The sequence below is a fragment of the Aulostomus chinensis genome, chromosome 13 (assembly GCF_037954235.1).
Source record: "Aulostomus chinensis isolate RoL2024-O1b breed Wild chromosome 13, RoL_Achi_v1.0, whole genome shotgun sequence".
Lineage (NCBI taxonomy): Eukaryota > Metazoa > Chordata > Actinopteri > Syngnathiformes > Aulostomidae > Aulostomus > Aulostomus chinensis.
The window spans coordinates 16,374,873-16,387,500 of NC_141332.1; the positions used below are offsets into that span (position 1 = coordinate 16,374,873).

Sequence of the window (12,628 nt, forward strand, 5' to 3'; positions counted from 1 at the left end):
CCTGTAATAGCCGTGTGTTCCTGCAACGGCTGGACATCATAACATCCATGTTATGATCTCCACACATTCGCGTCCAGAAAGATCTGCTGAATCACTGTGAGAGAGGAAGACTACGGGGAGTTAACTTGGCTACTTGCAGCAGGTTCTGTTTTACCGCTGCCGGATCACGTGATAAGGGCGGAAACTGACTCATAGTCCACGCTGAATCTCCCGCGAATGCAGCCATTTACTCTTTCCTCTCATTGCAGCAGCACCCGGTGAGTCTCTACGTTTTCCTCTCAGTACAGGCCTTCCCCTTATTTTGTTCAATACCAGTAAGACTGTTGTATCAACGGGAAACGTGGAGGTATACGCTGCCTTTACATGTCTATGTTAGTTTAATTACGTGGAAAATTTGAACACTAGATGAGGCCGTGGAGGTACTTACGTTAACTGCCAGTTGTGCTAGCCGTTAGCTTGGAGAAAAGAATGGCGTCCATGCCATGCAAGCTAAAAGGTTAGCCACAGGTTAGCAAGCACCGCTCTCTCTCATTCCACTGCTTTGTTCTGGAAAAAACCCGGATAGTACTTACCTTGCCTGTGTTAATTTCCTACCAACATCAATTTTATGTGCTAAAATTCAGCTTTTTTACCCTTAAGAGTCGTTTGCGTTTAAAACGGCCTGTAAACTGTAACATGGAACACATTAGTTGCCGTCCACTCGATTGTTCCAGTCGAACAAGGGAAAAGTGCGGTCGCGCGTTGGATGGCGCAAAGCACGGTTACTGGTTTGCTAGTTAGCTGGCGCCAGCGCTAATAGACCACCCAAACGGTTAGCATAGGGTTTGTGTTTGTCCGAATGTCATCTGTGCCGTTATTTACTCATTTACAGACATTAATCAAATGGCGGGTATGAACGTGTTCTCACGCTAGCATGAATAGAAGCTACGAGAGCTTGTCATCGCCTAGTAACAGGATGGAGGGTAACTCTTTAGCTGTAACGCATCACCTAAAATTCAGAGCATTTCAGGCGTTTTATTGAAAACAGCATTTGTAGTTCAATCATCTTGAATTTAAGTGGACTTGTGACGAGTGCTAACGCGAGTATCTCGAAGCTACCGATGTCTGTCCAACTTGGTATGGAGGAGGGTGGCGCAAAACCTGCTAACGATATCCCTCGCGCCTTGTTTTGTTTCTCCCAGAAAAATCGCAACCACGGCGGACTCAATGGCACAGTGTACACCGGTGGCGGTGTTTAAGGTAAGTTTTCAATGTGTTTTTTCAAGTCCATTTGGTCATCTTATCAGTCTCGTCGGTAGAGAGGAATGGTATTTGGTAGCTGCGCTAATGCCCATGTGCCGAACCAGCACGAACCAGTCTAAACTAACTGCTTTGCTTGTTTACAGCTGGTGTTAGTAGGAGATGGAGGCACCGGGAAAACTACTTTTGTCAAGAGACACATCACGGGAGAGTTTGAGAAGAAATATGTTGGTGAGTGCCGCCATGATGTGACGTATCAGAAGAAAAGATGATCACTATGCAGCATTTAAAGACAAACAGGCCAGGCCCAACTCCCTCACCTGGGCCCCCCTGCATTCTTAAGTCAGTCTTAGGTCTAAACTGATCAAATCTGATGTAAAACTATGTATATTTATGATGACTAAAAACTCCAAGCATCAAGGCCCTTGTCAGAGCATGATTGCTGGACTGGACAAATCTCAAGATGCTGCTGCTTTGTTTATGCTGATCAAAGGTTTGTAAGGCAGTTGACAAAAGGATTTCATGACTACTCTTTAAACAGAATTTTTTTTTCATGGAAACCGAAGCAGCACTTTAATGAGTTGTAAAGAAAATGGTAAAAGGCATCAAGTTTTCATGAAGTTATCTATATTTTACACGTCCTTTAAGAAAGCAATCAATGTCGTCAGTTTTAGAATGAGACATTAGTAAATGCTCATATAAATGCTTATGCCTGCTATGGGCTGTATCACGTTTGTATTCTGTAAGATCTTTGTAATTGTGACACAAAACTTTGTGAATAAAAGAGGATTTTAAAAGATTTTATTTGAGCTGTTCATCAGAAACTAAACTTGCTCTTTGCTTGAAGGTACAAACCCTGCCTGCTTTGTCCCATATTGATGGTTTGTCATTGACCTGTCTTGCTCTCATGCCTTTTGTTATCTGGTAATTTTAGCCACTCTGGGAGTAGAGGTGCACCCACTGATGTTCCACACCAACAGAGGAGCCATCAAGTACAATGTGTGGGACACAGCTGGCCAGGAGAAGTTTGGAGGCCTGAGAGATGGTTACTACATTCAAGGTACTCCTCTGCTACTGTAGATCAACTCACTATGTAGTTACCTTATCACAATGAAACAATCTTTTTTGATAAACCTGACTCCTGCCACCACAGCCCAGTGTGCTATCATCATGTTTGACGTCACCTCCCGAGTCACCTACAAGAACGTACCCAACTGGCATCGTGACCTGGTCCGTGTCTGTGAAAACATTCCCATTGTCCTCTGTGGCAACAAGGTTGATATCAAAGATAGGAAAGTTAAAGCCAAAAGCATTGTGTTTCACCGCAAGAAGAATCTGCAGGTAATGGCAACTCTCATCAGCTGAATCACATGTTTACCATGGGAAGGATTTGGTCTCAATGCTGTTCACTGCTCTGTCCCCAGTACTACGACATTTCTGCCAAGAGTAACTACAACTTTGAGAAACCTTTTCTGTGGCTAGCAAGGAAATTGATCGGTGACCCCAACCTGGAGTTTGTGGCCATGCCTGCCCTCGCTCCCCCAGAGGTCCAGATGGACCCGTCCCTTGCTGCCAAGTATGAGGAGGAGCTTCAAGTGAGTATTTGGACACAGATAAGTGACTGTGGTTTATCTCAGTATGAGCACCTTCATCTTCAAAAATCTTGGCTTCATCCTAACGGCTAATTCTGATTCTCCAGGTTGCATCACAAACAGCGCTCCCAGATGAAGAAGATGACCTCTAACCTGTTCCCCAAAGCGCCCCCCCATCCCCCCCCACCCCCCTGGACAGGAAGTTGTTGGAATTTTGCCCCCCCCTTACTGTAAAATCCCTTTTCAGATTTTTTATTTTTGAATTTTTTTTGTTTGTTTTAAAGCTAAGTAAAGAGGAAAAAAAACTTGGTGAAAAAGTGTTGTTCTAATTTCACTGTATAAGAGACACCCACCCTAGTGTTGTTGGCGTGGCGACATGCTACTCTTCATCGTCAAACACCCTCCGCTGCACTTGCCCAGCTCATAATGCTGTTGTATGGTGTACCGAAAGCACTAAGGGAGTAAACTTTGAATAAAGACATTCTCAATATGACATGTCCAGGTTTGTTTTACTTTTTACTCTGTGGTGGCATTTGAGTCACATTCCATGAAATTTGTAAATTATATGGAGAAATAGTTTAAAAAAATGCCCCCCCCCCTGCCAGTCAGTTTTTATCTGCAAACTGTAAGCCATTTTCTACAATAGAATCCTGAAATTCATCCTATTTTTGCCTCCTATGTTATCTTAGAATATCTCAAGTTGGGGGAAATCCAATATTTGTCCAGCTTGATTTGTAACATGGGTACAATGATAACAGTTCATCAAACTATTGGGAAACTGCCTTTCAGTCCTGTATGCTGTGATGAAGTTCTTAAACACGTGTGGCCACCAGATGTCAGTCGTGTTCAGTGAATCGTGGAGTGGGTGGACCTGGCAACCCTACACTCGTAGTTCAAACCCAATGTGACGTGCTTACCTCCCAGTGGCGAGGTTTCCACAAGTGCATGTATTGGAAAGACATCTTAAAACCTCTATTCAAGGTTCTCAGTGTTAATGAGAAACATAATTTATGTATTGTGATACTTTGGTATTGATACATTAAATATTTGAGTCATAGATGGAAAAAACATTTTATTTTATAGGGGTGAAACCACGCCCTGAGCCACCTGCACCGATGCGTTAAGATGTAGTAGGACCTGTCATGTCTATGCTGAACAGCAAATGTGCTTGAGAGTTCTGGTACTGAGGAAATAATATGCAGCTCCGGTTAAATATGTTTGCAATGAAGAGATGAGAAACAGAATTTCAGCATTTTTCAGATTTGTTTTGCTGCATTTGAACTGTAATAACATTCATCAATGGACCCCTGTGATTGGAGTGTTTATTTTCCCCTTTTTTCGAGGGTAGTTTGTAGTTGTAAATAGAGGAAAGGCAATTACAATGGAAGTTTAACTGCCAAAGTCACAAAAAAAACAATATCTGACCTCTCAAGAGGGGGGACATTTTCTGTTCAGCAAGAACGTGATCGGTCCTACAACACCTGAACGTCTCCTCGGTGCAGGTGGCCCAGGGCGTGGTTTCATCCCACTTGCCTCGGATGGGTTTGCGCATGCGTGGGCCAGAAAAGTGCGTTTTAGAATGATTACTGTAGGCCGGCGGAGGGACAGATTATGCGGCTCTACACAACTGTTGTTTTAATCCCCTGAGCGAGGAGATTTAGAAAAGAAACAACACTGGCTTTAAACCCAGCAGCCATATTGTATGGGAACACGACGGGAAGACTCGTCTTTGCAGAAAAAAAGTCGTTTTCTCCAACATCTCTAACACTTGTGGGAAGTTTAATTTGCTCTCCTGGACTAGTGGCGGTGTGTTAGTGTCGGACAGCTAGCCCACCAGCTGGCTCAGGACTTTACTCACCGGGACTTCTCCCTTAAACCATTTCATCCTATATTCTACTTTTTTATTCCTTTTTAAAGTGGCACATTAATTGTCCGAAAGATGAAGGACCGATTGGAACAACTTAAAGCGGTAAGTAATGTCCGGGAAATGTCTCTCTCTTTCCCCTACGCCTCCACACTGGTAAAGCAACGTGCACTTTCATGCAAATTTAATTTTAAAGCTTTTTTTTTTTAAAGCAGGTTTAAAACTATGTTCACCTTAACTGAAGTTTTTAACTGCATTTCCCCGCTACATGATATTCTAGTAATGTGTCAAACACTGTCGTCCTCTGCGATGACATAACTGATACTGGCTGTAGAAACACTGCAGATAGATTTGACATGGAGACATAAAGTAATGCCTTCATTAGCATCCATGTTGTACCAATTTATGTCTAATAAAACAGAGTAATTAGTTGAGCTGTGTATAAGCCTTTTAAAAATGTATTTTAAAGTGACTGTTGCCCTGATTATCTTGACTCTTTCAATATGATCCATTGTAGTGTGTGTGTGTGTGTTGAATACACACAACCCCTCACAAATCAATCCATTTGCCATCGTAACAATTGATTATGTTAAAATGTTGAAACATTCTTTGATTTGTAGGTTTTGGGTTCTGAACTTAATTTCACTGTAAAGAAAATCAATATGAACGAGGTCTCTAGATATTATACATTTATTTTACAAAGTATGAAATTATTTAGTGATAACTCAAGGGAAAAGAAACCAAACCTCGCAAACTTTTCAAAGTTATTGAAATGCAAAAATACTTGAATGTTAGAATATGTCATTGAGTGAGTATCGACTGAGGAAAATCTCTTATATCGATTAATCTTTGAAATTAATGTTGCATTGCACTACCTAGCTTGTCGTAAATATGGTAAAGTGGTACAGTGGTAAAGTTTTTGTTGTTTTTCTTGAGTAAAAATGAATTTCAGTTGATAATACGATCGTGACAGTTTCCCTCTCAGGTGTGGAAAAGCCATCGAAAGGTATTGATGAATATGAACGCTGAAGGTGAGACCAGATGAATCAAAAATGATGGCGCGCTAGTTGTTTGTACTGTTAAGAGGCAAAAATACATCGCCACAGTTTAAGTGTATTGACTCCAAATCCATATATCATAAATATATCACGGAAAAAAAAAACACTGTAGTAAGAAATATCACTGATATTTTCCCTTGTCACCGTTGAGGCGATGTCACTAAACACCCTTCTTCATGGGATGTGTTGCCATAGCTACCTTAAAGCACTGGCCAAATATTTGTTGTGTATAAAGTAGCTGTACTGCGGTATCTCCCCAGGCTTCTGAATCTCGCACAGTTGGCCTTGTTTTCAGGGAAAAAGAACAAATACCAGGTTATTGGCATACACTTCAAGACCTTCAGGATAGTTTGATTTACTGCTAAATGACTCTTTTCCAGCCTTAACTTTTGTCTTTATTCATCTTCTGTACTCATTCAGCAACCGGTTTTAGTTTCCTTCGACACTTCCCAGTATTTTCCCTCTTGGCAGTAATCCAAGCTGTAAATTTTATTACATGTGTTTGTGTGTAATATGTTCATTTAAACTGTGTCATCGCAGGACCTGGCATATATTAGTCATGGAGAAATGGGGGGGCTAGGAAACCCTCTTAAACTTTAGACCACATACGTATCAGCAACAGAATTTGAGAAGTTAATGTAACGCTAGTTCTTGTTTCTGGTTTCTGTTCTATTTCCTTCATTGAATTAAATTTCAAAGATGTTTGCAGTCAAAGCCAAATTGCTCTCAGTTCCACATTTCCTTACTGCCAAACTTTGTCTCTGCTTCACCGCATGGCAACGGGACGAACGGGGGGGCAGTTGTAACACACTAATATGGCTTCTTTTCTCTACGTCACATGAGGAGTTTAAATCCTTTTATCAGATTTTAACACGCATTAACTGACAAGAGTACGCAGGATTCTGCTTGTAAATCTGACCACATGTTAACATCTCTCCGTAAGTCGATGGTGGTCGGTTGAAACTGCGTTGTCATGTGTTTCCATTTGGAATTTATGATCCTGAAGGACAAATTCTGACAGTTTATGACGTCGTAGTTTCCTCAGATTACAAGAGTTGCGAGAAAGATAAGAGCCTCGGCCATGAGACAAGATTGGCAGTATGACATTGTGCTTGAGAAAAAGACATTCACCTAAAAGGCCCGTGTTTGTGTGTGTGTGTGTGTGTGTGTGTGGGGGGGGGGGGGGCTTAATTAAGGCATAGATGCACCTATCAACATTTTTTCAGTGATGGTAACCCTGTTGTCAGCCTCACTAGAACAATTTTATCCACCTTGTTGAGGGGAACTCTGAACATGAACCATGAAGCGTTTATATTCTGAACACTGTTGTGGTTTATTCTGTCCTACCAGCGTGGCACGTCGAGTTGTTGTGTGATATCTGTGAATATAAATGCACACAAACTTTGGAGACACTTGACTAAGTGCTCTTGTAAATTGAATACCGTCAAAAAGACATGACTTGTATGGTATACGACCTCCTACCTTTGTTTAACTCGACTGAGCGGTGCAGGAATGAGACTTAAAACCTGGAAAGAAGAAGTTAGCATTGATGAATGTGCGGTTGGCTCGTCTCAATATCAGTGGATTTTCAGTTTGATTCCTGAGATAAGATCTGTGCTTCACACAAGCTTAAGAAATTTGTGCTACAGTATAAAATGAAAATTGTTGATGTTTCATAAAAACGGCTGTGGCTTATGTGGCTAAACAAGACCGCCAGGTTGTTGGTGACATTAAACATCATGCCAAAAAGCAGAAGAGCGAAGATAGTCGCGTTAATGCTGCACTTGTGTCTTGGCAGTGCGGTTGGTTTGTGGACATAAAGTTAGCTTATACTGCTAATAATTGTATTTGCGCGTCCAAGATCATAAAAGTGGTGTTCGTCTGTGAAGAATTTCTTGTGAATCCAAATAAATAAATCCCATACACATTAATTTTGAGAATATTAGGGCAATTATCCAAAATCTATTGATAAAAAAAAAATCCCACTGGCTCTTGGTGGAGGAAATCTGTGGCAATGTTTATTTCCAATTTGGCCACCAAAAATATCTGCAACTTCTACAAACACTGTTCTGAGTAGTATGTGGTTCCAGAATTGAGTCACCACTAGAGCAGTTCAATGAGGAAGTCCCTTTTACTTTTCCTGTTGATGTCACAAATTATAAAAGAACAACTTTTAAAGCCAGTTTTTCTGTGTTTACAGCATTTCTTTGACTTGTTAGTCCCCCACCGCTTATTTTTCGCTGTTTGGTATATTGTATTAATGCTCAGAATTAAACTGAGTAAAAGCAGATACTAAAAATATCCAATGTCCACTATATTTTCAAAGACAGTCCTACACATGGACTTGTAAAGGAGAACGAGGTAGAATGAGACCACGCCTGCTCGGGGGACCCCAGGCGTGACCTCTGACCAGGAACTGTAGATACCAGTAGGCTTTTTGTTCTTCCATTCAAGTAAATTCAGGTTACAGTGCCATGTTGGCCAGATGTTGCAGCAGCCTGCCGTGACCCAGCCTGTCAGAGGCCTTTGACATGACCAACAGTGGAACCCTCAACGCTATTGGGGGTTTTCCATCTGTAGCCACTACCCAAGACTGTGTGACTTTAACACTGACAGTTGTAGCACTGCACAGAGGAAGACCAGCATCCTGGTTCTTGTCATATCCCTGTTGATGGACGGATATGGGAAGGAAGTGGGGTCTTGATCTGAATTCTGCAGATATGTTGACACATTCTGCATAACCTGTGGGTCACAGCGGTGAAGTACTCAGTGAACAATCAACAGAAAAATGCCTGCAGCCTGAACCACATCGCTGCTTTTGCAATTCAAATTTTAGATAAGCGGAAAAAAGTTAAAGCATTTGAACGCAAGTCTCTCTTTGAGCGTCTCCTTAACCAGTTAAAACAGCAGTTTGATTCCATTTTAAAGTCATAAAACAGACAACTACTGTTGTGAAATAGAATATTTGAGTGCTAGTTTAGAGATTAAGTGTGCAGTGACTCACTGAGCCCTGGAGCAGTCAGGTGATATCAGCAAGCAGGGAAGTCAACAGGTGTGTTACCTAACACTCCTCAGGCCTCGACTTTGAGCCACACGGACACCTGACTTTCCTCTGCTGACTCCTCAGACTCAGATGCCCACTGCAAAACAGTATAGACCTGTCGGTAAACTGCAGAGGGTACTGGAGAGTTCTGTGTCTTCTCAACAGCTTTAGATTCACAGTTGGGCTACAAGTACTGGTGATACATGACACATTCATTTATCAGGAGCTCTTCTCATAATAGACTTTAAATTACAGTTAAATTCAAACAGTACAACTGCCATTGTTACAGCTGCAACAACATGAATTTATCAAGGTGTGTGCAGGGTGTTTTTAATGGGTTTCATCCTCTCATGCCACCTAATAGTAATTGCACGCACTTGATTGAGCTGTGTGTAGCTAAAAAAAAAAATCCCACCAATTATCTTTTTATTCATTCAATTCATTAATTCTTGAGTACAAAATTCAAAGGCCAAACTTATTAGACTGTAAAAACTATACAATCTCAAATATCATTTTGAGATCAATTATTACAGTGATTTTTGTTTTTTAGTGACATTTTTTTTTTCCTTAATCCGATCATAGTTTTTTCATAATGGTGTTAAACTTTTAGCTCTGGCATTGAGTGCTTGTCAAGATATTAGATTTGTTAGCTTAATATTTGCCGGTGTCAGTGATAATTTTTCTAATTACATCAACCTCAAAGTTAACGTTTTAGAATTTCCCGGTTTTGGGATCAATAAATTAAATTTTATCCATCTGTATATTTTTGGTCATTTGTATTTGGTTTGTCTGTTTGCGCGAATCCCACAAAAATCTATTTCAATGATCCAGGATTTTTAAAAGTACTTCATTTATTTAGGTTGCGTGTTTGCAAGAAATGAAAAAAAAAGGCAGGATTATTATGAAATTTGGAGGAAAGTTTGGTAACATTACATGAAAGGAATGGTTGATGTTTGGAGGCTAGATGTACCTTTCTAGTTCGAAACACTTCACATAGTGCTGTTGATGTACAAGAACTTGATGTGTAACACATCACTAAATGGCTGAATTTTACTGCATAACAAATATTTTTTGTCATGTGTCACTTTTACATTTATATTCTGTTTGACAAAATTATTGTTAGTTGATTGGGGGTTTTGCTAACAGTAGTGAAACCCTCATATGACAGCCACCCCTCAAGGGGGAAGTAGATTCTCCTGCTTCCTTCTAGTTTTCAAACTGAATTTACAACTCTGTGTGTGTTTGTACACATTGGAGTGGAGTGCAAGAAAAGATGAATGACACACTTTGGAGACTTGAGTCCGTAAATATTTATACTGCAACGCTCTGCTTAACTGACATATCTATGTGCAACCTATCAGAGACTCCAACTTAATACTCAAAGTAATACCCACGGCCGGACAGCTGTGTTTACACGATATCACAAGTTCCCATAGACGTTAGAATGACAGAAGTAAACACCACACACATCAGAAGCAGTCTGAATATGCTGGGAGGTACAACGGCAGTTCAAAAGTGTCGCTGTGATGCTAACTGCTTACATAAATTAAAAAAGGACAGAATTCAACTTTGAGACACCTTCAGCTGTGGCTAATAAGGACCCAAATATGCCTCTGGCTACAGTCTCCATTTTTACCAAACACGATACTCTGCTGAATGTGTTTTGTGTGTGTGTGTGTGTGTGTGTGTGTGTGTGTGTGTGTGTGTGTGTGTGTGTGAGAAATAAATGGGAAATGCAATGACTATCATCTTGGTAGTTCTTGCATAACCAATACACAGACAGAGGGACTGTACCGCTCTCATAATCTCTGGTAATATAACATTGGTGGGCATGAATGACTGTACAGCCACAGAGAGGTTTTATATTTGGGCTTCTTTTCTTTCTTTTTTTTACTTTGTGCTTAAGTGAAATACGATATCTTCACACATTTAGTGGCTTGTAGGAACCACGAGAAAAAGTCTGATACGATCTTTACTTTTGCTCTCCAGACGTGTGATCAAGATGACGACGAAGTGGAGATCGCGATGGACAATGCAGCCTTCATGGATGAGTTCTTCTCTCAGGTGAGCAATACACAAGTGTTGACATGTATTCAAAAGGGTTGTGTGTTTTTGGTTTCTCCGTCATATTCTTAAAGCTGCCGAATCGTGTGTGTGTTCCAGATCGAGGACATCAGGAACAGTATTGATAAAATTGATGAGAACATGGCTGAAGTCAAAAAGCTATATTCCGTCATTCTTTCTGCTCCCACATCAGATCAGAGTAAGTCCTCCTGCAGTGCCTCTTTGGAAATATCTGACCTTGTCGTGAATATGCTATTTATTTTTGTAACTATTTGCAAAAACTGTGTCTTTTATGCAAAATTGATGCAGATTCAAGTTCAAAAGGAGGTATAATCATTATATAGTATCAAACTGTTACTTGATTTTGATGATACCTGTATCCGTTTTCCTTCCCAGAAACACAGGATGACTTGGAGGCAATCACCAATGACATAAAGAAGATGGCCAACAACGCTAGAAACAAACTCAAGAGTGAGTCTGAATTCCTCTACCATGCACAAACACAACATAACATTATCTTAATCTTGAAATTAGATCATTTACTCTGTGGAAATTGGTTTTTGTGCCTCTGTTGAGACTGTTTAAGCAGATTTGTGGCCTTTCAACAATAAGAATACATTCCACGCTCATAGCTTGCAAGTCAGAATCACAATAAATGGTGTTCATGTAAATTATGATTAAAGAATATTGAATTCTTGGATTATTAATCATTAATATGGATTATACTGCAGCCATCGAGAGGAATTTGGAGTCAGAAGAACAAGAGAGGGTGTCAGCTGACATGCGGATACGTAAATCACAGGTAAATGAGTTTCAGATGCCCTCAAGCTTGATAGTCCACCAATTCTTCATTCTCATTCTTGAGATAAGCTGTAAATACATGAAAGAATGAGCAGCATGACAAACTCAGAATGCTCCTGTTCTCTCCCAGCACGCGGTGCTGTCCAGGAAGTTTGTGGAGGTGATGACAAAGTATAATGAGGCCCAGGTGGACTTCCGGGAGAGAAGTAAAGGGCGTATTCAGAGACAGTTAGAGATCAGTGAGTGACTCCCAGATACATATCCATGTGATGGTCCTTCGGTATTCTTTGTTCTTCAACACATACAATTGCTGTGGTTTCCAGCTGGAAAAGCAACAACAGATGAGGAACTGGAGGAGATGCTGGAGAGTGGCAACTCTGCTGTGTTTACTGCAGGGGTAAGTGTGTGTGTGTGTGTGTGTGTGTGTGTGTGTGTGTGTGTGTGTGTGCGCGCGCGTGCGCACACATGCGCATGTGCCCCCTCTGCTTTGATCGCAGTGTAGTTAAAGTGAGAAAGCCAAGCTGTCAGTTGCTCATTAAAAGTCGAAATGCTTCAATCAGCTAGTTAAAGATTAGCTTGTGATCCAGCCTGTTGGGCTCAGAGTGCCCTGTTGTTCCTGTGTGTGAGTTGATAGTAATATTCAGGTGATTAGCAGATGTTATTTGGTTTGTTTCTACTATATTTACTCCCTGGTTTGTGCCACAGAAATGAATAAAGTCTTAAGATTAACAGTTTTGAAGTCCGACACAATATCTTTGAGTGAAACACAAGTTCGGTATGCAAATCTATCAAACGAGCTTCGATCACATCAGCAGACACTGGTGAATGCAGCATATGTAGATAGCAGTCAAGCCCAGTAGCTGGTATTAAAACATCTAGTTTAAGCATTGATTGTATACAAATTACACATCGCACCTGATTAGAAAATGTAGCCATGAAATTGTCTTTGACCTTATAGATTTTCTTG

General features: G+C 40.7%; 2 protein-coding genes across 9 annotated transcripts in view; both read left to right on the forward strand.

Annotated features, from left to right (window-relative positions):
* Positions 1-90: 90 nt before the first annotated feature.
* Positions 91-3,324, forward strand: ran (RAN, member RAS oncogene family). 3 transcript variants are annotated; one of them, XM_086222668.1, is made up of 7 exons: positions 91-257; positions 1,182-1,239; positions 1,386-1,470; positions 2,174-2,299; positions 2,393-2,580; positions 2,664-2,834; positions 2,939-3,324. In XM_086222668.1, exons 1-7 carry the CDS (start codon positions 217-219, stop codon positions 2,981-2,983), a joined length of 714 nt encoding a protein of 237 aa, XP_086078794.1. In that variant the 5' UTR covers positions 91-216; the 3' UTR covers positions 2,984-3,324. The 3 variants fall into 3 exon arrangements, with proteins under 3 accessions (XP_086078794.1, XP_086078795.1, XP_086078796.1); XM_086222669.1 differs by lacking the exon at positions 91-257 and adding an exon at positions 274-346; XM_086222670.1 differs by lacking the exon at positions 91-257 and adding an exon at positions 788-811.
* Positions 3,325-4,395: 1,071 nt separating this feature from the next.
* The window catches only part of stx3b (syntaxin 3b), a 17,049-nt gene continuing 8,816 nt past the window's right edge, over positions 4,396-12,628 (forward strand). For all 6 annotated transcript variants that reach the window (XM_086221665.1, XM_086221669.1, XM_086221664.1 and 3 more), the window contains exons 1-7: positions 4,396-4,800; positions 10,786-10,860; positions 10,960-11,059; positions 11,257-11,331; positions 11,592-11,662; positions 11,792-11,900; positions 11,985-12,058. In XM_086221665.1, coding sequence (XP_086077791.1) covers positions 4,771-4,800; positions 10,786-10,860; positions 10,960-11,059; positions 11,257-11,331; positions 11,592-11,662; positions 11,792-11,900; positions 11,985-12,058 — 534 coding nt within the window. In that variant the 5' untranslated portion in view covers positions 4,396-4,770. The remainder of the gene's footprint in view (positions 4,801-10,785; positions 10,861-10,959; positions 11,060-11,256; positions 11,332-11,591; positions 11,663-11,791; positions 11,901-11,984; positions 12,059-12,628) is intronic.

Coding starts and splice junctions, on each gene's coding strand:
- ran (XM_086222668.1), top strand. CDS start 217: ATGCAGCCATTTACTCTTTCCTCTCATTGCAGCAGCACCCG. Junction 258..1,181: donor TCTCATTGCAGCAGCACCCG/GTGAGTCTCTAC, acceptor TGTTTCTCCCAG/AAAAATCGCAACCACGGCGG. Junction 1,471..2,173: donor GTTTGAGAAGAAATATGTTG/GTGAGTGCCGCC, acceptor TGGTAATTTTAG/CCACTCTGGGAGTAGAGGTG.